At 54.1% G+C, this 25273-nt stretch overlaps 2 protein-coding genes across 2 annotated transcripts in view; both read right to left on the reverse strand.

Moving 5' to 3' along the window:
• The window catches only part of SHKBP1 (SH3KBP1 binding protein 1), a 13729-nt gene extending 4856 nt beyond the window's left edge, over nt 1-8873 (reverse strand). Inside the window, exons 1-12 of the mRNA XM_004390852.2 lie at nt 8774-8873; nt 8497-8550; nt 8341-8386; nt 8159-8232; nt 7772-7830; nt 7442-7522; nt 5699-5860; nt 5530-5620; nt 5247-5437; nt 3794-3909; nt 2926-3013; nt 2696-2812 (exon numbers count right to left, since the gene is read on the reverse strand). Of these exons, the coding sequence (XP_004390909.1) occupies nt 2696-2812; nt 2926-3013; nt 3794-3909; nt 5247-5437; nt 5530-5620; nt 5699-5860; nt 7442-7522; nt 7772-7830; nt 8159-8232; nt 8341-8386; nt 8497-8550; nt 8774-8859 (1165 nt within the window). The 5' untranslated portion in view covers nt 8860-8873. The remainder of the gene's footprint in view (nt 1-2695; nt 2813-2925; nt 3014-3793; nt 3910-5246; nt 5438-5529; nt 5621-5698; nt 5861-7441; nt 7523-7771; nt 7831-8158; nt 8233-8340; nt 8387-8496; nt 8551-8773) is intronic.
• A 1278-nt stretch (nt 8874-10151) lies between these two features.
• Nucleotides 10152-25273, reverse strand: part of SPTBN4 (spectrin beta, non-erythrocytic 4) — a 97755-nt gene continuing 82633 nt past the window's right edge. Inside the window, exons 23-36 of the mRNA XM_004390866.1 lie at nt 24196-24474; nt 23974-24104; nt 22948-23152; nt 21614-21994; nt 20029-20273; nt 16982-17120; nt 16794-16878; nt 16167-16363; nt 15112-15686; nt 13992-14061; nt 13089-13381; nt 11734-11907; nt 11544-11586; nt 10152-10310 (exon numbers count right to left, since the gene is read on the reverse strand). Of these exons, the coding sequence (XP_004390923.1) occupies nt 10152-10310; nt 11544-11586; nt 11734-11907; nt 13089-13381; nt 13992-14061; nt 15112-15686; nt 16167-16363; nt 16794-16878; nt 16982-17120; nt 20029-20273; nt 21614-21994; nt 22948-23152; nt 23974-24104; nt 24196-24474 (2976 nt within the window). The remainder of the gene's footprint in view (nt 10311-11543; nt 11587-11733; nt 11908-13088; nt 13382-13991; nt 14062-15111; nt 15687-16166; nt 16364-16793; nt 16879-16981; nt 17121-20028; nt 20274-21613; nt 21995-22947; nt 23153-23973; nt 24105-24195; nt 24475-25273) is intronic.

A 25273-nucleotide genomic window follows, 5' to 3' on the forward strand; every position in this document is an offset into this window, starting at 1 on the left:
AGAGAGCGACAAAGAACAGAGATGGAGTCAGAAAGCAGGGAGAAAGGAAGAGATGGAGACCAGCTGGTGAAGAGATACAGAAAATGGAGGGACAGATCAAAGAGAGAGAGAGAGCCAGAGAAATAAAGCCAGAGACAGAGACACAGTGGTAATGAGAGAGGGAAGAGAGACAGAGAAACAGGGAGACACAGGGAAGAGAAACCGAGTACAGAGAAGGATAAGGGAGAGAGAATGAGAGAGAAAGAAAAGCATAGAGAGAGACGGTATAAACAGACACAGACGGCAAGACAAGAAAATGTAACCCCGTGTGTCCAAGGGACTCACAGCCCCTTGCCAACTTTCCACAGGGGAAAAATAATTTTGCCACAGTCAGAAACTTAACGGAACAGCCTAAGGAATGTGGGTAGGTAACATCTGGTTGGAGTATTCTCTGCAGCAGTCACAAGTAATGGATTAGGGCTATGCATAGCCATAAGGACAGATATTAAATCCAGGGCAGGGTCTTGGGTATCTAGCGCTGCTATAACAGAAATACCACAAGTGGATGGCTTTAACAAACAGAAATTTATTCTCTCACAATTTAGGAGGCTGGAAGTCCAAAGTCAGGGTGTCAGCTCCAAGGGAAGGCTTTCTTTCTCTGTTGGCTCTGGGGGAAGGTCCTTATCATCAATCTTTCCCTGGTCTAGGAGTTTCTCAGCACAGGGACCCCGGGTCCAAGGGACATGCTATTCTCCTGGCTCTTGTTTCTTGGTGGTATGAGGTCCCCATGTCTCTCTGTTCACTTCTTTCTTTTCTATCTCAAAAGAAATCGACTCAAGATACAACCTAATCTTGTAGATTGGGTCCTGCCTCATTACCATAACTGCCTCTAATCCTGCCTCATTAACGTCATAGACGTGAGGATTTACAACACACAGGGAAATCACATCAGATCACAAAATAGGCGTGTTGTGGACAGTTTCTTTGTTCTACTTAATTTTCTGTGCTGAGTCATTTTTTTATTACAACCACACAATACTGGCAATCATCGCCTAGTCAAGTGGACAAACATTTTTAGGGGACACAATTCAGTCCGTAACGGGCAGAGGACAATTGAGGCAAATGAGAAGATGAGTGTTAAACATGACAGAACGGTGGCACGCGGTGGGGAGGGAGATGGAGAGAAAAAATAAATAAATAAATGAAACAAGACAGGGGCCTTATGTGGAAGAAAGGCGATACTATGCTTTGAAATTAGATGTATTATTAACTTATTCCTGCTAGAACAATTAGATAGCTGCATGGGAAAGATTAGCCTGATCCCTACCTCACACCATATGTACAAGTTGCCTTGAGATGGAGTAGAGACCAACGACTGTTGATGGGTACTGGGTTTCTTTCTGGGGTGATGAAAATGTTATGGAATTAGATAATGGTGATGGTTGCATAGCCTTGTGAATAAACTACAACCCACTGAATTTGTATATTTTCAAATGGTGAATTTTATGGCCTGTGAATTCGATCTCAATAAAAACAAACAGATAGCAAACAAAAACAATCTATTTCTCTGCATTTGAGGTCAAGAAAATAAGACCAAAAAAAAAAAAAAACTCTCCCAAGCAAGAGAACTTGACTTCCTGCACTGTAAAACATGCATCCTCTTTGCTTTATGAGCATGCAAACATCATGCTCTGTTATGGAATGAATTGTGTCCCTCCCGCAAAACATGTGCTGGAATGCTAACCCCTATACCTGTGGATATAATCCCATTATATCACTTTAGGGATATAAAAAAAAAACAGATTATCCCCAAGACTGTGGCCCCAGATACCCTGCCCACTTATAACTGAAGGCCCTCCTGAAGCCCACTTTCAGCCAAAGATTAGACAGCCCTATAAAACAAAAACCCACGGGAGGAACATGCTTCTTAGTTCAATCAAATACAGGGGACCAAATGGGCAACTCCTGCCCAAAAGCAAGACAAGAAGGCAGGAAGGGGCAGGAAAACTGGACAAATGGACATGGGGAACCCGCGGTGGAAAAGGGGAGAGTGCTGTCACATTGTGGGGATTAAAACCAATGTCACAGAACAATTCATGTATAAATTTTTGAATGAGAAACTAATTTGTGCTATAAACTTTCACCTAAAGCACAATAAAAAAAAAAAAAAAAAAAAAAACACTAGATCAGGCACAGAGACAAACAAGCACAAATTGGGGGTGGATAGATACCACGTGGAGATCGCCAAGGAACTGAAAAACGCCAGGGTTACAGAAGCTGAGATGAGAATTTTCCCCTAGAATGGACAGAGAGGGAAACTTTCCCTAGAGCTGGTGCCCTGAATTCAGACTTCTAGCCTCCTAAACAAAACTAAATTTCTGTCCTTCAAAACCACCCACACGTGGTACTTCTGTTATAGCAGCACTAAGAAACCAAGACATGCCCTAATCACTGAGATGGGAAAGAAACACAAAGATTAATGACTAGTGGCCAATTCCGCCCCTGGCGGAGAGGCCTCCCCACGCATGGTCCAGCGCCTAGAACAGCACTTATGTACTTATGCTCATAAATGTTTGCAGAGTGACTAAATGAGAGTTGAATCTATCTCCCCTCCCAATAAATCCCACTAGGTCACACTACACCAGTGGTGGAGAGGCAGCTATGGGCTGGGGCTGGCTGGGGATGGTAGCAGGGGAAGCCCTGGCTCACAGCTTACTGGTTTTGGGCGTGAGGTAGACGCTGAGAGCGGTGACCCCGTCTTCCGCCGGGTCCCGGTAGAGCTCGCTGACAAGGAGGTCATTGTCCTTCATGCGAAGGGGGAACTTCTGCACATCTGGGGTGGGCAGGGAGGGTGAAGTGGGTTTGTTCAAGGTGCCCCAGCCTGTGCCCCTACCCCCCCATTTCCTGGGGTGGCTCTCAGGCACCTGGGTGCTGGGCACTGCTCACCCACGTAGTAGATGGAGCCGTTGTTGCAGCCGAGAAGGAGGAAGGAGCCGGCTGCATCATAGCTGGTGATGGGCTGCACCTCCTGGACCTGGGGGGCAGGGACAGCCACAGCCGTGGACCCCTTCACGCCTTTGCTTCTACCGAGCCCCCTCCTAGAATACCTGCTCCTCTTGTCTACAGAACCCACCAGGCTTTGAGGCTGCTTCTCCCCAGCCTCGCCCACTCTGGGCCTCTCTGCCTCTGTCTCTGTCTGGTTCTAGTTCTCTCTGGGGCCCCTCTTTGTGTATCTGTCTCTCGCTGTTTCTTGGTCTCTCCTCAACTCTGTATTTCTGACATGACTCTGCTCACTGCCGTCTCTCTCTCTACGTCCCTGTATCTGTCACTCAGTCCTGCTTTCTCTCTCTCCACCCTTCTCTCTCGCTCATTGCCTCCTCCTGGTTCTGTCTGTATTTGTCTGTTTCTCTCCCTCTATATCTGTCCTTCTCTCTCCTTTCTTTGCCTCTGTCTGTCTCTTTCTCTCTCTCTCCCAAACACTCACACTCTAGTACAAATAAGCAACACTGGACACATACATGTCTGCCCGTCTCTCTGTGTCTCTGCCTCCTGCACCATCTCCTTGTCACCCACTCCCCACCCAGTGTCTGGAGAGCCTTCTCTCCTCCTTTCTAAACCCATCTATCCTTCATTCCAGCTTGGGCAGCTCCCTCCTCCAGGAAGTCCTCCCAGAAGCTCCTTAGGGCTTTATTCACAAACCCCCAGGCTCTGGCCCACTGATGGGGTGTCTGGTACTTCTCAGTAGGGGGAGGGCCGAAAGGAAGCCCTCCCTGGATCTGTAGAGTCTGGCCACCTGGCTGGCTGGAGCCCTCACCTGCCAGTGCTTGGTGACAGCGTTCCACACCCCAATGCGCCCCGTGTGGCTTGTGGCGATGAGCTGGTTTCCGACAAAGAACAAGGCCTCCACAGGCACCCCCAGATGGAAGACTCCTACAGTGGCAAAGACGGCTCAGCCAGGCCCCCGCTCCACGGGGGAGGGGAAGGATGGCAGGAAGCCTGGACAGAAAAAATTCTAAGGGCTAGAGGATTCCGCTGGGCCCTGCAGTCCTCCCGGGATAGAGGATTCTGGCAGGAATTAGAGTGTTACGACGGGTCGGATTTCCGATGGGGCATGAGACTCTGATAGAGCGGGGAACTCTAACAGGGTTGAGATTTCCCATCAGGCACAAACGCCAGCAGTGCAGAGGATTCTCATGAGGGCTGAGATTTATTAGGGGACAGATTATTCTAACAAGTCAGAGATTCCTAACGGGCACACAGATTCCAACGGCTCTGGGATTCTCCTGGCGTGGAGAATTCTCAAAGCAGAGAGATCTAACAGGGCAGGAAATTCTGATGGGGCAGAGAATTCTGACGGGTGAGAGAACTGTAGGTGGCCGGATTTTTCTAACAGGCCACAGCATTCTAACAGGCCACGGAATTCTAAAGGGTTGGAGACTTCCATTCAGGCACAGAGATCTAACGGGACAGAGAATTCGGACGGGTTTGAGAATTTTATGGGATGGACTATTTTAACAATCTACAGAATTCTAACGGGTTACATAGTTCTACCCACCACCCATCTGTCAGTCTATTACAGTGTAGGGGCTTGCATGTTGCTATGATGCTGGAAGCTATGCCACCAGTATTTCAAATACCAGTAGGGTCATCTATGGTAGACAGGTTCAATGGAGTTTCCAGACTAACAAAACCAAACCAAACCCGTTGCCGTTGAGTCGATTCCAGCTCATAGCAACCCTATAGGACAGAGGAGAACTGCCCCATACGGTTTCCAGGGAGCGGCTGGTGGATTCAAACTGCCGACCTTTTGGTTAGCAGTTGTAGCTCTTAACCACTATGCAACCAGGGCGTAATAAAGACTAGGAAGAAAGGCCTGGTGATCTACTTCCAAAAATAAGCCAATAAAATCCTTATGGATCACAACAGAATATTGTCCAATACAGTGCTGGACGATGAGTCCCCTAGGTTGGAAGGCGCTAGGCAACAGCTGCAACAATGGACCCGAGCATACCAACGATCACGAAGACAGCACGGGACTGGACAATGTTTTGTTCCGTTATACACAAGGGCGCCATGAGTCAGAGCCAACGCGACAGCAACTAACAAGAAGATAGTTCTACAGTCCACGGGATCCTGACGGGGCATAGAATTCTAACAGGCCACAGAACTCTGATGGGTACATAATTCTATGAGGCCACAGGTTGGGGTGGAATTCTGAAGGGCACAAGATTCTCCCCGGCAAAGCTGGAGAAGCCTTGGTACCGTACCTATCTCAGAGCCACCGCCTTCTGCCTGCAGTGCCCACAGCAGGATCTCGCTGCCTGTGGCCGCTGCCACCATCTTGTCATGCTCACCCAAAGCCCCACCGAGCACTCGAGCTGTAAGCGCCAGCCTCTCGATGGGCCAGTCCAGGCGGGGGCTGGAAAACACCAGCTGCCAGCCAGAGGCCTCCTTCAGCCTGTAGGATCGGGGGGACAACACGAGCCCTCACCTTCAAATCCTCTCTATCAACAAGGCTCAAAGCCTCTGGCCACCCCACTCCCCAGGCACCTGTAGCAGACAAGAAATTGGGTATAGGCCACTGCGATCCAGTTGTGGTGTCCACACACCAGGCGTACCATCCCTGGCTCCTCTGGTAGCCCTGGCGGGGAAGAGGAAGGTCAGGGCAGGGTCACAGGAGCCCCAGTGGCACCCCACCTCCCAGGAGACAGAAACATACCCGAGGGAGAAGGAGGGGCTTTCTCCTCCAGCATGCGACCCAGCAGCCCTGCATTGCCCAAGTTGGGGGGCATCGTGTTGCTCCGTCTAACAGGGGCTGGGCGCCCCCCGCTCTGCTGTGGCCCCACCAGGCTGTGCCGACTCCTTCGCTTCACCGGGAACACTGGGGTACCAGGGTGGGGGGTGGAGGCGGCAAAGTATCAACGACTGTACTAATGACTGCCACATGGCAAACGCTTAAAACATGCCAATGATTTCCCCACGTGCAGAACGCCGTCCCCTGGGGAGGGAATTTTAGGTGGTGCAGGGACGTGGCGTTCAACAATATTAAATCGCACGGCGAGTTACTCCTTTTTCCGTACCTCGGGGATAGTCACAGAGGAAGACTCACTTTGGTGCTGCCACGAAGCCTCTCTAACACTTGCTAATAACCAAAAAAACCCCAAACCTGTTGTCGTTGAGAGTCGATTCTGACTCATAGCGACTCTAATAGGACAGAGTAGAACTGCCCCAATCTGGATTCCGAGGCTGTAAATCTTTTGCAGAAGCAGACTGCCACCTCTTTCTCTTGAGGAGCGGCTGGTGGGTTCGAATCGCCGACCCTCCGGTCAGCAGCCTAGCGGTTAACCACTGTGCCACCAGGGCTCCTTAACGCTCGCTAGTATTTCCTTTTAAATAAATGGAGAGCAGGTAAGCCCTTGGTAGGCAACAACATCTAGCCAGAGGTTAATGACACTGTTATGTTTGGGCAAGAAAGAAAGGAAGGAAGACCTGGTGATCTACTTCCGACAATTAGCCAATGAGAACCCTATGAATCACAACAGAATACTGTCCAATCACCAACAGTCATGAAGACGGCACAGGACCAGGCAACCTCTCACTCTGTTGAGTTGAAGTCGACTCAGTGTCAACTAAAACGACAACTAACAACAATTGCCGCATCCTTGGGTTTACCGTTCGTGTTGACTTTGTATTTATGGCATAAAGGTAGTGATTGAAAGTTTCTATTTAAAATAATAGCTTTTTAAAGCCAAGTAAACCTAACTGAATAAAATAATAGCACAGGTTTTCACATTTGGGGTACTGCATGAAGGTAGTCGGTCATGACTGAGGATAGGGAAATAAAGCTATAAATTACAATTTCCCTACTCTGTTCCTTCTACCAACCAGCAAAGCCTAGTAGGAGCCCTGGCTGCGCAGTGGTTAAAGCGCTCAACTGCTAACTGAAAGGCTGGCGGTTGGAAACCACCAGTGGCGTCAGGAGAAAGACACGCTAGGCGGCTTCCGCAGAGATTTACAGCCTTGGAAACCCTATGGGGTCGCTATGAGTCGCGAAGAGTGGACTACAGTTCCCAATAAAACCTGGCGCATATTTTCCATGGCCAGTGGGCTAGCTGCTCTAGGATCTCAAGGGGATAGTAGTTACAATCTCCCTTTTAATATTTCTCCCCTCCATGCAAAAAATCCCAGCTCCTCCTAAGGCTCCCCACAAGGAAATCAAACCTGGACTACAACTCCCATCAGGCCCTAGGGCACACTTCTGAGCTTCAAGAAAGACTAGATGGCCCACTGCTTCATGGGAAATGCAGTTTCCTACTTCCTCTCCAAAGATCAGCCCAAGCATCTGATGCAGAACTACAACTCCCATTAGGTCTCCGAGCTCATGGCACAGGCACCCAAGAAGGGGCCCCAGGGGAAATGTAGTCTTTAATCCACGACCCCTCCATCCGTTAGGAGTGCCCACCTGGTGGGGGCAGGTAACCGTTGAAGAGGACATTTCCGCAAGAAGATCGATCCAGCTCTTCCCGCAGCTGCAGGCGACGAACTGAGAGAGAACAACTCGAAGGCTGGGATTTAGGGGGTACTGAGACAGACCCTTTTCCCCCTCCCCACTTCTTTCTCCACAGAATACCATCGCTACCTTCAGACGCAAGACCAAATCCAGTGTTCTCAGCTCTAACTCAACACTCTTTCACGAGGGAGGGGGGAAAAGGGGCAGGGAGGAGTCAGGGAGCGTCACTGGAAAGCTGGTTTTCTAGGCAAATGAGAATGCTAATTGGGGACTTCCACTTACCCAGAGGAGTGAGCCCATAGAACTGGGCTTCATGGAGAAGGCTGGAACCGTGGACACCCCTAGGTGGTAGAATTAACTAGGAGTCAGGGTCTGAGGGATGAGGGAAGTGCGGAGGGGGCAAAGAATTCTGAGGAGGAAGTTTCAAAACTGCACGTAGAATCCCCACGGGCAGGGATTCTGACGGGATCAAGATTCCAAGGAGTGAAGATAGGGTTAGTGGATGTATGTGTGTGTACGGACTCTGGGGGCATATAATTTTAATATGATCAAGATTCTGAATGAGGATTCTAATAGAGCGAAGTTTAAATGAACATACTGAGCGGGAGAAGAGACTTCTCAGGGGGTGAAGAAGGTGGAGGACCCTCTCCCTTTGCCGTCCATACTAACCTGGGGTCTAACTCTTTGGTGCGCAGGAAGTTGAGGATTGGGGCGAAGACGGTGGGGTCCCTGTCGATGAAGATCTGAGAGAGAGGAGGGCAGAGGACGGGCAGTGCAAAGAGCAGGGCCAAGTGGGGGGGTCCTGTCCCTCCTCCTACCAGCCCTCCAATTTCTACCCTAGCCCTACTCACCGCTCCAGTTTCATCTTTTAGCGTGGAGATGCGTCCGCTTAGAAGACTGAAGTGAGGGTTCGCAAAGCATGTGTCACAGGCGGGATAATTTAGGTTTTCCCACCCCGCCCCTTCCCGCCCCTTTCCCCCCCGCCCCAAACTCGCTCTCCCAATCACCTGGAGAAGAAGGAATCTGGAATCCAGGTGAGAGTCTGACGGGAGGTACTGAATCTGGGCGGGGAGGTGAGCGGACGCATGAGATGATGGGGGGAAGAGGAGGGATGCGACCCCCTCCCCCAGGACCAGCTGAGTTTCTTCCCCACCCCCCGGTGCTTTTCCAGGCTCTCGCGCCTCCAGCAGGGGGCGGAGCAATCATTGACGGACAGGGATTCCCCCCACGGGAGGCGGGCACTCCCATTCCGCTCCCCGACCCCAAGGGCTCCTCTACACTCACCTCTTACCCCCCACGTTCAGATGAATCACCTCCCCGGGAGGCCCCCGACCCGGGACCCCCTCGGCTGCAGTCGCCACTGCTGCCATGGCCCCTAGGCGAGCCGGCCAGCCTGCGCCCGCTTCCGGGTGTGCACCCAGACCCCGCCCCCACCGCATGCTCATTGGGCCGATGACTCCTGAGCCGCCGCCGACTGGACAGTGTGCTCGCCAGTCACAGCTAATGTATCCGCCTCCTTAAAGGGCCTTCCTTTACTAGCCTGGACGGGGCGGACCGGGCTGCTCCTTTGGGGAAGCTTAGCTGCCGAGCGTTAACAAAACATTGCCCCATCCCTCCCAGGGTCTCCTTTTAAGGTATGTTATCTAGCAGCCTCATCCGGGAACGTGTGCTTGCACCCTGACTTTAGTCCACATCACGGGAGACATTTAGACGTTCTCCGCATCCGCGGTCCCTCCTACAGCCCTCCCCGAATCCTGGCGCGGCCAATAAAACGTGGACCAGCCGTCATGGACCGTCAAAGCCAAAGGATTTATTATAGGTACTTACAGTGTGCGCCCGCCACACCGCCCCACACCCCCGGGCCCCAGAGGCTTCTCCTGGCTGCCCACAACCCGTTCATCCAACCCCCAGGGAGGTGCTCCAGCCAGAAGCATGCAGGGGGAGGGCTCCCCCTCGCCCCACCCCTCAAGAAAGCGCATTTACAGCTGGAGGGGGGAGGAGAGAGGAAAACAGTTTTGAGCTTTGACGCCCCCTCCCATTTAAAGCCTTCGCGGATGCGGGGCGGGGGAGGAGGAGGTTGACGTTTTGCAAAAATAATCTAAGTCAGGAATTAACCGCATGGCTCTGAGGCGGCGGAGTGCGGGGGGCTAGGGCACCCCCCCCAGACAGAGTTCAAGGCAGCATTGGAAGTGAGGTAAAGGCGAGGAGGGGGCATCCCCTCCCCACCCCCTAGCACCCTGGACGGTCCAGGGGACCTCACCAGCGCCCCCCGTTCCCATCCCTGTGGTGGAGAGCGGGGCAGGAATTATTGCCCCCACCACCCCAGCTTTTTCAGGCAGAATCTGGGGGTCGGGGCAGGGGACTTGGCTCGACTGGCCCCCACCCCGCCCCCCCAAGCTCAGTTATTGCATAAAAATAATAGAGCCCCAGCATCTGGGGTGGAGGTGGCCAGCGGGAAGGGGCCGAGATATGGCTATAGGGGCAGCTCTCCCTGCACCACTTCTTGGGGTGCAGGAGAAGTCCCCTCCTTTCCAGTGCCCGTCATGCCAAGTCCGCAGTGTTGGAACTAGGGGCTCCTGCCCCTGTGGAAGAGAAAGTGTCTTTGTGCCCACGGAGTGGAGAGGAGGGGCGGGAGACTTGTCAGGTCCGGGGGCTGGGGGAGTCACTTCCGGCGCCCGCTGGCCCTGCGCTCCCCTGCCTCCCGCTTGGGGTTGCCCTCGTCTGTGGACGACGTTGTGAGTAGCGTCTGGCCCCAGCGGGCTATCTCAGCGTGTTCAGCCACCGAGGCAGCCACAGCTTCCAGCCAGCCGTTCATCTCCTCCTGGGGGAAGAAACGGAAGAGGGTCCATATTTGGAGAAGAAGAGCTTTAGTAGTAGACAAATCTGGACTCCAACAGCCCTCTCTGAACCTCAGTTTCCTCATCTATTAAATGGGGGTAATACTACTACTACTGGTACTAATGCAAACAGTTATACAGCACTTGCCAGACTCTGTGCCAGATCTGTTCCAAGCACTCTTGTGGATTAATCCTGCACAATAGGTACTATAATAATTGCCACTACAAACAACAAAAAACAATGGTAATAATAGCAGCGGACACTTGGAGAACTCTGACATGTACCAGGCCCTGTGCTAAATGTTCTATTTATTTCTCACAATAACCCTCTTAGGAGGAGCTATTTTTATCTCCATTTTACAGATAAGTAAAATGAGGCATAGAGAGAATAAAGGCCTGCTTCATCTCGTCTTGTGAGGACTGAATGAGATAACAAAGTGTAGTTATTATTCTCAACATCTTCACACCACTCCCATGCCTCCTTCTCCTCCCCGGCCTCTCCCCTTGCCCCAACCCTGGGGTCCACTCCGATCCCTGTCTCTCTCACTCACTTCTTCCTCTCCTCCCCACAGGCCTACTCTGGTCCAGCTACAGCCTCTCCCACTTGAGACTTGCCCTGGTGGCCTCCTGGGCTCCCTACCCCCACTCTTGCCCTCTCCAATCTACCCTGCACGTGGCAGCCAGAAGGATCTTTCTTCTGCATCACTATAACCCTCCCTGGCTGAAAGCACTACCATGGCTTCCCAGTGCCCTTGGGATAAAATCCAAACCTCTTCCAAATGGCCCACAATGCTCTGCAATATCCAGCCCTGGGAACCTTTTCGGGACCACTTTTCCTTCCTCCTTGAACTCTGTCCTCCGGCATCACAGTTAACCTTTTGCAATTCTTCACTTCCGCTCCTTTTTATTTGCAGTTCCCTCTGCCTCTGTCACCCCTGTACCTCCTTTTTAGCTGAGTTCCTCCTCTTCGGTTTCTTTCCAGGCTCAGCTCAGAGGCCAAGGCAAGGGGGTTGGATTTGTCCTGAGGGCCTCCGGGCAGAACTCCTGCACTGCCCCCTCCCCAGGCTGGTCAGGGACCTCTGGGCGCTCAGGCCCCTTGGGCTTCCCATCACAGCCCTGGTAACTCCAGCCTGTGTATCCTCTATCACAGCCCCATCACTCCAGGCCCGGAGCCATTCCTGAGGCCCACAGAGGGGAGGGAAACATCCAGATCTCACCTCGTCTTTAGCTTGGAGCAAAAACTCGCTGCCATCCTGGGTCCTGCAGGAGAGGACACAACACTTGGGGAAACTGGGGCAGAGGCCCAGCCACCCACCACCTGTCCTCTAGGGGAGCCAGGGTTCTGTTGGGAGGGGGAAGCTGGGCTTTGAATGTCCCCTGCCCCGCCTGCCCACTTGGGGGGCTCACTGGAGCTTGAAGACATGTTTCTTTTTCTTGTAGTCACTGGCCACCTCGCTGGTGGCCTTGTGCAGGCTGAGTAGTGGCTCCCCGCCGTGTGTGCCCCCTGATGCCGGTCCCTTGGAGTCCTTGTAGAAGCCCAGCTCTCCCTTGCTGAGCACACAGTACAGGCTCACCCAGGACCTGGGGTGATGAGACGGGGCTCGAAGCAGAGTCACAGCACTCGGCCTGGATGCTCTTCATTAATGCCCTTCCTTCATGGGGCTGAATGCGCCTGAGCCCGCCTACCGCTGGACTTTTGCCCTAGTTGGGCCCTATGCCTGGGGCACTCTTCCTGTGGCTGTTACTGAGTTGAGAGAAGGGTCTGAAACTCCCGATACCAAGCCTTTGCTCAGGTTGGCCTCTGCCGGGGTTGCCCTTACCCCCTCCCATCTTAGATTTCCCAAGGGCAGGATTTAAGCCGTCTTCACACTAAGTCTTTGCTCAGGCACTTCCTCAACCCAGGACATCCTTCCTTACTGTGCCACTCTTCCACTCCCACAAAGTGCCCTGAAGGAAGATCTATTGGCCTATTGCAGGAAAAGAGGAATCCCTGTCTCCCCATTCAGTCCTAGCCCCAACACAGGAGGAAGTCCCCCACACTCTATCCCCATCTTGGTGGAGGCACAAGGAAGCCACACTATCCATACTGCCTGGACTACCTCCAGACCCCACTTGCAAAACTCGCCCTGCCCACTTCAAGTCTTGTGTCTAGGATCCACTTTACTCGTCGGGCAGGTGTTTCACTTTTTGGGTCCACCTCTCCTCAGATTCTGACTCCTAGTTGGACAAAAAGGGAACTGGACTCCAAGCACACATGCATCACGGCTAGGCCCCGCCCCCACTTGGAAACCACTACGAGGTGCCCCACATGCAGGCTGTCTATTTATGGGACCCTCAGTTTGGCCTTCCGTTGCTTTTCAGACCCTCCTCCAATTTGCAACTTCAAGGCTGGACCTACCCCACTCATTGGTTGGATGGGCTCCGCCTAACCTGCCACTGGAACCCCACATGCTAGATGCCACCCCTAGTTGGCCATTCAGCTATAGCCAACTCCTGGGTTGGTTGCTTTGTGACTGAGTCCCAGTTTATTTCCTTGCGGTGAGATCTCACCCCCTCTAGCTTCACCTCATTGGAGGCACTGAGTTTAGGCCCCGCTCCTCCCAATCATTGGTTGGATTCCTTGCATTTGAGCCCCGCCCCCTCAGGCCCCGCCTACCCCCCACCGGTTGGTTGGGTAACACCACTCCGCAGGCCCACCTACTCACTCATTGGACACCCTGAGCTTGGGTTCCGCCTTCCAAAGCCCCGCCCAACCCGCTCACCGGTTGGAAGACTTGCGGTTGGCGTCAAGCTCGCGCTTGCGCAGCAGGAAGCCCTCGTGCTGAACAGTATGGGTGGGCGGGAGCGGAGGCGCGGGGGCGGAGCCTCCCTGGGCTGGGGCGGAGCGCGAGCGCCGGCTTCCCCCGCCTTCACCACCCTCCCGGGGGCGCGGCCGGCGTCGCGGCTTGGGACGGTCCCGGGCCCGCGGCCTGTCCGGCCGAGGTGTCCGCTCCGGCGGCTCAAGCCCGTTAGGCAGGCGGCCGGGGGGAAGCTCGCGAGGCTGAGGCAGCGACGGCTGTGTGGAGGGAGGGCAAAGAGGGCTACTGTCCATAGGAAGAAGTGTGGGGGTCATTTGTCGGTGGCTGAAGGTCCCATCTGCCTGGAGGGCCGTCTCTCTTACCAGTGATTTCTGGGAAGACCTCAGGGCTGGAAGTCCAATTCTTAGCTGCCCCCCACCCCAACCAGTCTTGGAGGTGAATCTGTCAGGACTCATATTTGGAATCCCTCACGATAGTGGGGGAAGGAGCTAGGTCAGTGGAGGAAAAGGTACAGGGAGGTGGCTGTCCAGCTGTCTGTAGGAGGAACCTGGGACTTCCTTCTGTGGGGGCGGGGGGTCAGGAGTCCCCCCATCTGTCTGTGGGGAAATTTGGGACCCAGTGGGCTGTGGAGAAATACAGAGTCCAGGATAGATGTGGGAAGAGTCTGGAGAGCCTGTTTGGGGACAGAGGTTCCTAGGGGAAAGACGAATTCCTGTCTCCCCATCCAGCCCCAACCCATTTTCCTAAGGGGCAGAATGTGGGGGCATCTGGGGACCCTCTCCCTGCAGGGACAATGGCTATTTCAGGGATCCTGACCCCTGCCTCTGAGGAGAGGGACCCCGTGCCCCCTCCAGAAGGCCAACTTACCCCAGCAGGGAGCCCGGGGCTTGCCTCTTTCTCCTGCAGCTGCTCCACAATATCAGCCAGGGTGGCCTTCCTGAGGGTGGGAGGAGAAAGGCCCAATGGAACCGGGGTGCGTTCTCCCAGGGACCAGCCTGGCTGGACAAGGAGCCTTTCTCCCTTACCCTGAAATGCCAGGTCCCTGTCTACTCCTGTAGCCTCCGCTCTCAGATGCTCGCCTGACACACGGCAGGTGCTCAGCGCACTCTGCAGAGCAGAGGACCAAACATTTCCCCCTTTAGTTTTAAGTAACACCAAGAACAACATGCACACTGGTGCCTTCAAGCCTTTGAGCATACTGTTCCACCCACCCTGTGGGCTCCCTAGCCCCCTGGGTTTCCCCCATCCCAGCCCTGATCATTCTGGGTCATCACTGTCTGGGGAGAGGTCCTTTTCTCTCACTGGACTGTGAGCCCCATGGAGGCAGGGCCGGTGCTGGTTCAGTGACTGCTGTCCCCAACACACACCAGGCATAGAGTGGGCACTCAACAAATGTTCACGAAATATTAAGTTAAAAAGAGGTCAAGAAGTCACCGTCTCCAAGACGTATCTGACGGACCAAAGGCCTCTTTGGGGACACCGCTGACTGACTGATCTGCACAACACACTCAGGTTAATTCTGGAGTCTGACAGATCTGGGTTCAAGTCCCGGCTGAGTGACTTGCTTTCTCTGGGCCTCAGTTACTCCATCCATAACATGCAAGATGACAGCAGCCCCTGCTTCACAAGGCTGTTGAAAGGATTCAGTGCGATTGTGATAAAGGATCTTATCTTCAACCGGGGAAGTGATCAGTCCATCATCAGACCAGACGAGATACTGAGGTGCAGAGAGGACAAGGTCCCTGCCCAGGGCTGGCCACCCAGAGATTTGAGAATCTGGAAGCTCGGGCATCAGGAAGAGCTGCCTATGTGGGGCAAAGGGCACAGCTCCTACAGTCTTTCAGCCTCAGTGTACACCTCTGCAAAACGGGTTCCACGACAGTAGCTCCCGCCTTAGGCAGTTCTGAGCTCTCTCCGCTGGCGCTGCGCGGCTCTAGGAGCTCTCCCCGTTCCCTTTCCCTCACCCCCTGGCCACATGGGGCCTCACCCCTTGGTTAAGTCTCCTCTGGTGGGCGTCTCCTGCTCGCTGGACTCCTGTCGCTCCAAACGCCGCTCACGCCGCTCGCGCCGCCGCTCCATCTGCTCGTAGCGGCCCAGGGTAAGGCTGTGTGCCGCCTCGTGCTCCGCAGACTCCTGCCGCTCGGGCCGCCGCCTCCGCGCAGCTTCCTCGGGTTGATCGACCGACTCCTGGCGCTCTGGCCGCGGCCGGTCCTGCTCCACCACCGCGGGGGCCCTGGGGGCCTCTGTGGCGTCCTCGGGTGCGGCTGGCGGAGATGCAGGCTCCACCCTCACCGGGACCTCCGGTAGCCGGTCGATGCGCGGCTGGAGGCGCTCAGGCTTCAGCTCCTGGCGCACATACCCGACCCGGGTCCGCACCTCGGCTGACAGCGTGTCCGAGGCCCGGCGGGCCAGGGGCTCCAGGCCCCCCAGGCCCCTCTCGTAGCCCGAGGGCCGCAGCAGGGGCGCCGCCTTGGCCGCCAGTTCCGTGGGGTCCCCGAAGAACTTGCGTCCCAGTAGGGGCGTGGGTGGCTGCTTGCTCTGTTCAGCCTTGAGTTTCTCAATCTGGGGATGGAAGGGCCAGGGTCAGGTGAGAGAAGGGCGGGGTGGACTGGTCTGGGACGGTGGTTCTGGGTTCTGTGGGTCCCACCCCCCAGTTGGGACCGTTTACTAGTTCCTTGAAAAATCATGGTTGTCCAGGCCTGTGCTTAATTCCTATTTCCTTCTGCAAACACTTATTTCTCTTTTTATGACAAGAGTATCTTCTCTTTCCTCGAGCCTCGGATCAGACCACCCAGGCAGGAACAAGTTGCTCTGGGCCTTCCCTGTCCCTCCGGCTCCTCTGCTGTGCCTCCTCTGTCTCAGCCCTGACCCCTCTGGGCTGTCACTGTCTGGTGACAGCTCTGTCTCCCCTGCTGGACTGACAGCCTGGTGAGGAGGGACGGTCACCAGCACAGGGCTAAGCACGGAGTCCAGTGTGTCTGTCTCATATAGAGGGCTGGGGAGGTCGTGCGGGGGTGCTGGGGCAGGATCTGGGGTGCTGACCGTGGTCAGGCGCCGCAGGGAGCTGAACTTCTCTTCCCAGGCAGCCGCTGCCTTCCGGAAGGCCTCGTGCCGCCGGATAAGCTGCTCCACCTCGTCCACGCTGCTGCCCAGCTCTCGGCTCTGCAGGATCGGCTCTTGGGCCGTCAGCCAGGCATCGGCCACCACCGCCTCCTGGGCGAACTGGTGCACCTCCAGCACTGAGAGGAGACATGTGGGGGGGGGGCGAGGGTGCTGGGGGCTCCTGGGGGCCCTTCCTGGACAGTGGCTTTCTCTGGTCTTCCACACACCCCATAGCTTCCCACTTCAGAGCCTAGATCACTCAGTCTAACATTCTTCCCTCCTGCCTGACCCCTCCGCCTGCACCTCCCCCATTCCGGCCAGACCTCTCTGGACTCTGCAGGGGTGGCAGAGGCTGGGGCTATGCCTAGGGTACTACCTCACCCCCAAGGTGACTGCCACTAGGGATTCAATGGCAAGCCAATCTCCTCCGTCCACCCTTCCAGGGCCCCATGTTTTCCACTGGTCCCCTTGAGGGACATGAAAACCAGTGTCACCCTCTGGGCCTTGTCCCTACGGGGTGGACTATGTCCCTGCATCTTGAGCCAAGTGTTTCGGGCCCCCACTCACTCTGCTGCAGCCACTCCCAATGGCGGTCCCATTTGTCTGACACCTCATCCTTCCTGGTTCCCAGCTTGTCTAGCTGCGCCTGGATCTGGGAGTGGTGGGTGCGCAGGAGACATGTCAGGGTGGGGTGCCTCTGGCTCCCACCCCAACCGGCCTGAGGGGCAGAGGGGGCCCCCTGTACCTCTCCCCACCTCATCAGCCATGGCACTCTTGTTGAGCAGCAGAGAGCGCCCCAGCTCCTGGCAGGCAGTCAGCTCCGGCAGCCGAGCCTCCAGCTCGGTCTTCAGGCCCTGGTGATAATTCATGAGAACCTCCACCGAGGACACGTCCCTGCAGTGGGTGGTGGGCAGTGACCTTTTGAGTCCCTCGGCCCACCCCATATATGCAGCTCCTGACGAGGCTGGGGGTCCATACCACATAGGGACACCCACCTTCTATGACCAAGTTCTGAGGGGCCAAGGGAGTCTTTCACTGATTCAATGACCCCCCAACTTTCCAAGGTACAAAAACTTCACATCTTTGTGATTGTAACCTCCTTGGGTGTCAAGATCTAATTTTCCTAACTTTCTATAGCTATGATTCCGGAAGTTCCACTTGCCAAGGATTCTAACTTTTGAAGCCCGCACTGTCCAATATGGTAGCCACACAGGGCAATTGAGCACTTGCAACGTGGCCGGTGCGGACTGAGATGTCTTCAAGCGTCAAATACACCCCAGCTTTCGAAGATTTAGTATAAAAATATTTAGTATCTCTCATTAGTAATTTTAATACTGAGTACATGTTGAAATGATCATTTCTGGGTATACTGGGTTAAATAAAATACCTTATTGGAATTAATGTTACCTGCTTTTCTTTATTATTTTTTTATGTCGCTATAAGAAAAATGGAAAATTATATATGTGGCTGACAGCTGTGGCTTGCTCATTGGACAGCGCCATTTTCTGTGTCTTCATATGTCCAAAACAAATTCCAAATTTTGGAAGGTTCCATCAGACAGGGATTATAATTTTCTACGACTTAACATCGGCAGTTCTAATCGACCAGCAGCTCCTTGGAAACCCTGTGGGGCAGTTCTACTCTGTCTTCTAGAGTTGCTATGAGTTGGAATCGACTTGAAAGCAATGGGTTTATTTAAGACTTAATATGTCCAAACTTATTCCTGAAGGTCCCACCATGTAATGATTCTTAACTAAGACTCATTACGTCTAGAATGATCCTCGTGATTCTCCCTGTCCCCCGAACTTGCTCTCCCTCGATATCCCCCAACCCAGTAAACTCCCCCACTCTTCAGCCCTGACTCTTCCCTTCCTCTCAGCCCCTGCAGCCAATCCATCAATCACATTAAACATCTACAACTTTGAAATATATCCTGTGAAATGATAGGAGGCCTAAGATTTGTTTTAAAATAACTCAGCAGAAGGGAGGGGGGTGCGAAAATGAAACAAAATTGGTCAAATGTTGAGGGCTGTTGAAGCCAGTTGATGTTAACTCTGTTACCTCTACCTTTGCATATGTTTGGAAATTTTCAAAATAAAAAGGTTTTTTAAACTCCTAATACCAATCACATCTTTCCTTCTGTACAGCCAGGGCACTGGTCCAAGCCACCACCATCTCTCACTTGGATTATTGCGACAGCCTCTCCACTGGGCTCCTTGTTTCCGCCCTTGCCCTCCACAGTCTGTTCACTGGGAGGCATCTGCAGTGATCGTTTTCAAAGGTACATCCTATCACACCACTCTGCTGCTCTAAACTCTCCCATCACTCCCCTCTCAGAGAAAAGACAGAACTCCTCACCAGGGGTGCGCGCGTTCGTGCGCGCGTTCATGTGCGTGCCTGTGTGCGTGGCTTCCGGGCCCTAGTCCCCCTCTGACCTCATTTCTTACCACGCTCTACTCCTCTTGCCTCCTTCCACTCCATCCAGCCACCGTGGTCTCTTCGCTCTTCACAAACACGACTAACTACAACCCACTTCAGAGTCTTTGCCCTTCCTGTTCCTTCCACCTGGAAAGCCTTTCCCCCTAAACTTTCCCTGACTCACCCCTCACTTCATTCAGGTCTCCACTCAAATGCCACATCTCAAAGTGGCCTGGCCAACCATCATCCCCTCCCCTCCCCTTGCTTTCCTTTCCTTTATACCACGAATTAGTGTTTGAAATTATATATGCATTTGTTTACTCATTTGTCACCTGTCTCCACCCTCAAAAGGTAAGCTGCCTAAGGGCAAGGTGTTGTCCACCACCTGACACTTAGGAGGCATTCAATACATATTACATATTTTCAGAGGAAAAGAATATAGGGTTAAGGCCCAGGGACACAGCAGTGATGCTGTGTGTCCACCACCGTCACGTCTTCCCCTTACTGGGCACACCCATCATCAGACTATCTCCCAGCCTCCCTTGCAGACAGGTTAGGGCCACCTGGCTGACAGAATGTGAGCAAAAGCTTAGTCCCTATAACCTTCCATGTGATCCTTCCTGTTCTTTTTCTCATCTGCGGCTAGATGCAGAGGGTCCAGCAAATGATTCTCAGGGTCAGTGACAGAAGGATGCTTGGTCCTGATCGCCATGGGGCAGGTCCTACAGGACACCCACATGGAGCCATCGTGTGGACAATAAACGACAGTCTACTGTGTTAAGCCACGGAGATGGTAGAACTGTTTGTTATAGGTGTTCGCCCACCTTGACTAATACAGTCCCTGACCTCCCCTGTCCCCATCCTGGTGTCAGCCATCCTGCTCCGAGACAGCCCCATGGGGAGGGGAAACCCACTGCCATTGAGTCAATTCCGACTCATAGTGACTCTATAGGACAGAACAGAACTGCCCCCATAGAGTTTCCAAGGCTGTAAATCTTTACAGAAGCAGACTGCCACATCTTTCTCCCATGGAGCAGCTGGTGGGTTTGAACCACCAACCTTCTGGTTAGCAGCCAAGCGCATTAACCACTGTGCCAGCAGGGTTCGGACAACCGGGAAGGACAGATGGCAGGGGATGTCCCCTGCTCTGAGCCCCAGTGCCCCGATTAAGAGGTTTTAATACATGCAAAGCACTCACTTCAAACAGTGCCTGGCATGGGACTGGGGAAACTGAGGCCCAGAGAACCTTAATAGCATACAAAGTGCTTACAGAGGTGCCACACAGGGATTGGTTGTTGCGATTTCTTACAGTAAGGCAGCTGTTGATGGGCTGGGGGAGGCTGCCCAGAGGCAGGTAGGAAGCCGGAGGTGGGGCAAGGGGCACCTGGGCTTGTCGGCTGCCCCAATCTGGCCAGCAATGCCATCCATCCAGGAGAGCAGGTCGCGGGCCTGGCTGTGGAAGCGCAGGGCATCGGCTGTGGAGCTGACGTGCAGGCGGGCGTCCTCGCAGGCTGCCAGCAGCTCCTTCCAGCCCTGCAGCACCTCCTGCTCCCGGCTGGCAATGGCCTCCGCATGCTCGCCTGCGTACACCGTCCGCAGCTGGGCTGCCCCCTCCTGCAGCTGCCGTACCTGAGGGGCACACCAGGGTCAGGCACTGGCCCTCCCTGCAGCCGGGCCTCCACCCTCCCTTTCCCCCACCTGCTGGCCGGCTGCAGAGCCACAGGATCTAAGAAGCCTGGGGCCTGGGATCCCACAACTGGATCGCCCTCGTGTCCGCTGCCTGATTTCTCTTTGATTCTTCTGCCTTCTTTTACCAGCTCCCTTCAACTGGCTTCTTAGAAAGACACCCTACCAGCAATGTTTCATGTCTGCTGCCTGGTTCTTAGACTTGCCTGTTTCCTGACTTCTTTTAGACTTACTACCAGCTTTCTTTTCATCGATGGCCTGATTTATTTTGCTAATAGGGCTCTGATTCTATACCTTATTTTTCTCCAAGCCCACCTCTACCTTGTTTCAAACTGATCTTCTGATTTCTTTCATAAAACTTCTCCCCACCTTGATATTTGTTAGACCTGCTGCCCAATTTTTTTGTCCTTTTTTTTTTTTTTGCACTCAATTTATTTCAGACCCACCGCTGCCCAGTTCCTTTCAGAATGGTTACTCCATTACTACCATGTTGCCTGCCTGGTTTCTATTGGTTCTGCTGTGCATGGTGTATTAGACCCACTGCTCGCGTTCTATTGGTTCAATCACCTGATTCTTTCAGAGTGACGCCCCCTTCTATCAGACCCAATCAGTCACTCTCAATTTCCCAGGCCAGCTTCCAATAGACGCCTGTATGGTTTATATACAAATAGCTGTCCAGTTCCTATTATACCTTTTATTAAACCTACAGCCCAATTTCCTTCAGCTCTGCTGCTGGAGTTCTGTTAGACCCCCAGCTTCAGATCCCTCAGATCGCCCTCCCAATTCCTATCAGATTCGCCGCCTGATTTCTATGAGCTCTGTGCCCATTTCCACTGAAGCCACCCCTATCAAATTTCTTTTGGAAAACTCATATGACTTGTATCAGAGACTCGCGGTCTCATTTCTATCTGCCTAACAGCCAAATTTCTCTGAGCCCTCTTGCAATTCCCTTTACAGCCTCCACCTGGATGTATGTGATTCAATCCTGTTTCTAGGAGAACCACGGCCCAGTCTCCATCAGAAATGGTGTCTAGTTTCTATCAGACCTGCTGCTCAGCTTTTTCCCACCGCCTAATTTCTCTGCACCAGGCAATCAGTTCATTTTCAACTAGCCCATCATCCAGTTTCTTCCTGTATCATGGCCTGCTTTTTTTAAAAAATCTGTCCCACTGCCTAATTCCCAATTGTTCCACAGCCTGATTTGTACTTGCTCCACTGCCCAGAGCCCCCAGTCACCCTGTCCAGGCCCTCCCACCTGCGCATCATGGCCCCCACTGCCCCACCTGGGACACGAGGAGCTGAAGGTCATGCTCAAAGGCGCGCAGGGTCCGCTGCATGGAGCTGGCGCTGGGTCTTGGCTCCGGCGGGGCAGTCAGGCGGGGCAGTCGCCTCCGCTTCTCCTCGATCTGCCCCTGAAGCTCGTGGGCATCACTGAAAAACTTATGCAGCTCCCGGGAGGCAGCCAGCAACTGGGCCCGCGTGCCCATGAGCTCCAGCAGCTCGGCCCAGGCCTCGTTCAGCCCGTCCTTCCACTCAGCCATGGTGGCCGCTGCCGTGTGGCCACACTCGATCAGCTCATCCACCATCTGGTTCACCGCGGCCAGCCGTTCCCGCCCTGCCGTGCCTGTCTCACTGGCGAACTCTGAGAATTTCTCCTGCAGCACCTGTCACCGGGAGGACAAAGGTGCCACATATGCCAGTCTCCCCAACCCGTTATCTTGTGGCATGTAAGAGTAATAATAACAATAAAAATAACAACCATAATGAAAATAACATTTAACACTGTAGGAATAATAGTAGCAATGATAGGAGGGACCAGTCCCTGGAGAAGGACATCATTTTGGTAAAGTAGAGGGTCAGCGAAAAAGAGCAAGACCCTCAACGAGATGGATTGATACAGTGGCAGCAACAATGGGCTCAAACATAACAATTGCGAGGACAGCACAGGACCGGGCAGCATTTCATTCTGTTGCATATGGGGTCGCTAGGGGTCAGAAGCAACTCGATGGCACTTAACAACTCACAACAATAATAATAATAACATTTACTGTGTGGGGCACCATGTGTGCCAGGACTGTCCTAAGCACTCTTGAGAAAGCCAACCTAAACCTGTTGTGCGGAGCTGATTCCAACTCGTGGTGACCCCGTGTGTTACAGTGTAGAACTGCTCCATAGGGTTTTCTTGGCTGTAATCTTTACAGAAGCAGATCGCCAGGACTTTCTTCTGTGGCACCGCTGGGTGGGTTCGAATCACCAACCTTCAGGTTAGTAATCAAGTGCAAACCATCTGTGTCACCCAGGGATCTCTGAAGCAATTTACATTATATTAATTCACCTGTGTCACAACAGAGCCATGAAACAAAAAAAAAACCCCAAACCTGTTTCTGTTGAGTTGATTCTGACTCATAGTGACCCTATAGGACAGAGTAGAACTGCCCTATAGGGTTTCTAAGGAGCACCCGGTGGATTCGAACTGCCGACCTTTGGAAGGGTTTCCACAGAGCCACGAGGAGGGTGCTATTATTATCTTCATATTATGGATGGGGAAACTGAGGCCCAGACAGCCTTAACAGCATATACAGTGGCCGCTGGCATTATTGTTACTAAGGATGCTCACTGTGACGTGCTCAAAATCCTGGCCAAGCTCGGGTGAGCCAGCCACCACCTCCTTCTCGGCGATCCAGTGCTCCAGCTCGTCCACCTGGCGGCTGAGCTGGTACAGCCAGTACTGCTGCTCCAGGCCCACCCGGCGCTCCTCACCCAGCTCCTTGAGCGCCACATACAGGCGGTCCACCTGAGACTGTCGCCGGCTGATCTGCTCACTGAGGGGGACAGGAAGGGATAAGAATGGAGTCTGAGACTTCCAGGGTAGGGCCGAGACCCCCTGGCACCCCCCAGGGCAGAGCTGTTCTGTTCTGAACCTTCCAGGTTGTGTTCCCTCAGATTCTTTCTGAAGGGACTCTGCTTCCCAAGGCTCACACTGGGTCAGCCTAACCCAGGGAAAGCTCTGCTCCCCTAGCTTGATAAGCTGGGCCCCCAGACTCCACCTCCCTCTAGGCCACACCCTGTTTCTATCTGCGCCCCAGCGCAGAGCGGGTCCAGTGACCTGCACGGGACTGCTGGTTCTGTCCGACCACCCCTCTTCCTGTGCGCAGACTCCGGGCTCCTGGGTCTCATGCCCCCCTCTCAGATCCCACTCCTGGTCCAAGTCTCGCAGAGCGCCCAGGTGCCCCACTACTCTTGACCACGGGTGGGGCGGTCCAGGCTTCTCTGTCCTCCCAGACAATGGGGAGGAAGAGGACCCTTCCCTGTACTGAGCTTTTCCGTTCCCTCCTCAGTCTTAGGCATCATCTCCCACCTCCGGAAGGGAGCCCCACCCCTACACTCAAATCCCTGGGCTCCTGGCCCCACCCTTTCAAGCATCCCTGGACAGTGCCCCCATGATTCTGATCCGGCCCGCTAGCCAAGATCTGAGAGCCCTAGCATGCAGCCAGGGAGCCCCTTCCCGGTTCACTGTCCAGTCCTGGCCCTACCCTATTTTCCAATAGCGAGGCTCCAGCCCCTGCTCTACCTTTCCTTAAAACCTGGCCCCGCCCCTGCAGTCCCCGTCCCCGCAGTCCTCGCCTCTGCAGTCCCCGCCCACCTGTCCGGATGTCCCATCTCCAGCAGCGCCCGGCACTGGCGCGACAGCTGCGCGATGCTTTCCTCGTAATTCTCCACGCCCTGCTCCAGCTGCAGGTGCTTCTTGAGCAGCTGCAGGGTGCTTTGTTCGTCCTGGGGGAACACGGCGCCCGCGATGAGGCGGTAGCGGCCGGCCCCGGGCTCCAGCGCCCCCAGGTCTCCCGCACCCCCAGCCCGGGCGCACCTTGCCCTTGTCCTCACTCATCATGAGCAGCTCCTGCTCGCCTAGCCACGCCTCCACCTCGGCCACGTCGAAGTAGTACTGCTCCACCTGGAAGGCGACGTCCAGCGCCTGCTGCCGCCGCTCGGTCGCCTCCCGCAGACCGGCCCAGGCGCCCCGCAGCTGCTCCAGGCCGCTGCGCACAGCCTCTGCATCCGGGCTGCGCAGCGATGCCAGCGCGCCCGCGCGCTCCAGCACCTCCTCCAGCCGCGGCCCATGAGCCTGGATCTCCCGCCGCAGGCCCTGGGGGTGAGGGGATGGGGGTGGCTCAGAGGCCGGGCAAGACCCCGCGTACCCCCGCGTCGGGCACGGCTCACGGAGATAAGAACAAACTGCCCTTAGATCGTTTACCACGTGCCAGGCAGCGTGGCACGTCTCGCCGTGACTCACTCATATTCCCACGTTGCAGGCGAGACAGGTGAGGTCGCCCAAGAACAAGGGGAGTAGTAAAGGATGACAGGATTTGAACTCAGAACACTGGCTCCAGAGACAGTGCTCCAGACCAAGACACTTGGCAAATCTTGTGTGACCTAACTGTAGGCCCGAGAATCAGGCAGTTTAGGTTAAAATCCCAGCTATGTAACTTCCGTTTTTTCAGCTGAGGTATAGTTTACATACAGTAATGTGCTCCACTGACTTTTCGGTGTATAGCGTGACAAATTTTTACATATCCGTGTACCCACTACCGAGATCAAGATATAGAGCACTTCTATTACCCCAGAAGATTCCCTCATCAGCTCTGTAACTTGTTGAGTACCTTATTTAACCTCTCTGTGCCTCAGTTTCCTCAACCAGTAAATGGGGATGATAATAACAGCGAATACTTCATGAGTGCCGGCTACCTGCCAGGTGCTTTGCTAAGTATGGGCTTTACATAATGTAGCCACTCATCTATTTCTCAGTACAACCCCGGGAGCCAGACATCACTATTATGCCCATTTTACAAACGAGGAAACCGAGGCATAGAGAGGTTGAGAAGCTCGCCAAAGTCACATGGCTAGGGGTGGCCTGCTAATACCTAGCTTGCGGGTTTGTTGTTAGA

The sequence above is a fragment of the Trichechus manatus genome, unplaced genomic scaffold (assembly GCF_000243295.1).
Source record: "Trichechus manatus latirostris isolate Lorelei unplaced genomic scaffold, TriManLat1.0 scaffold00338, whole genome shotgun sequence".
Taxonomy (NCBI): Eukaryota; Metazoa; Chordata; class Mammalia; order Sirenia; family Trichechidae; genus Trichechus; species Trichechus manatus.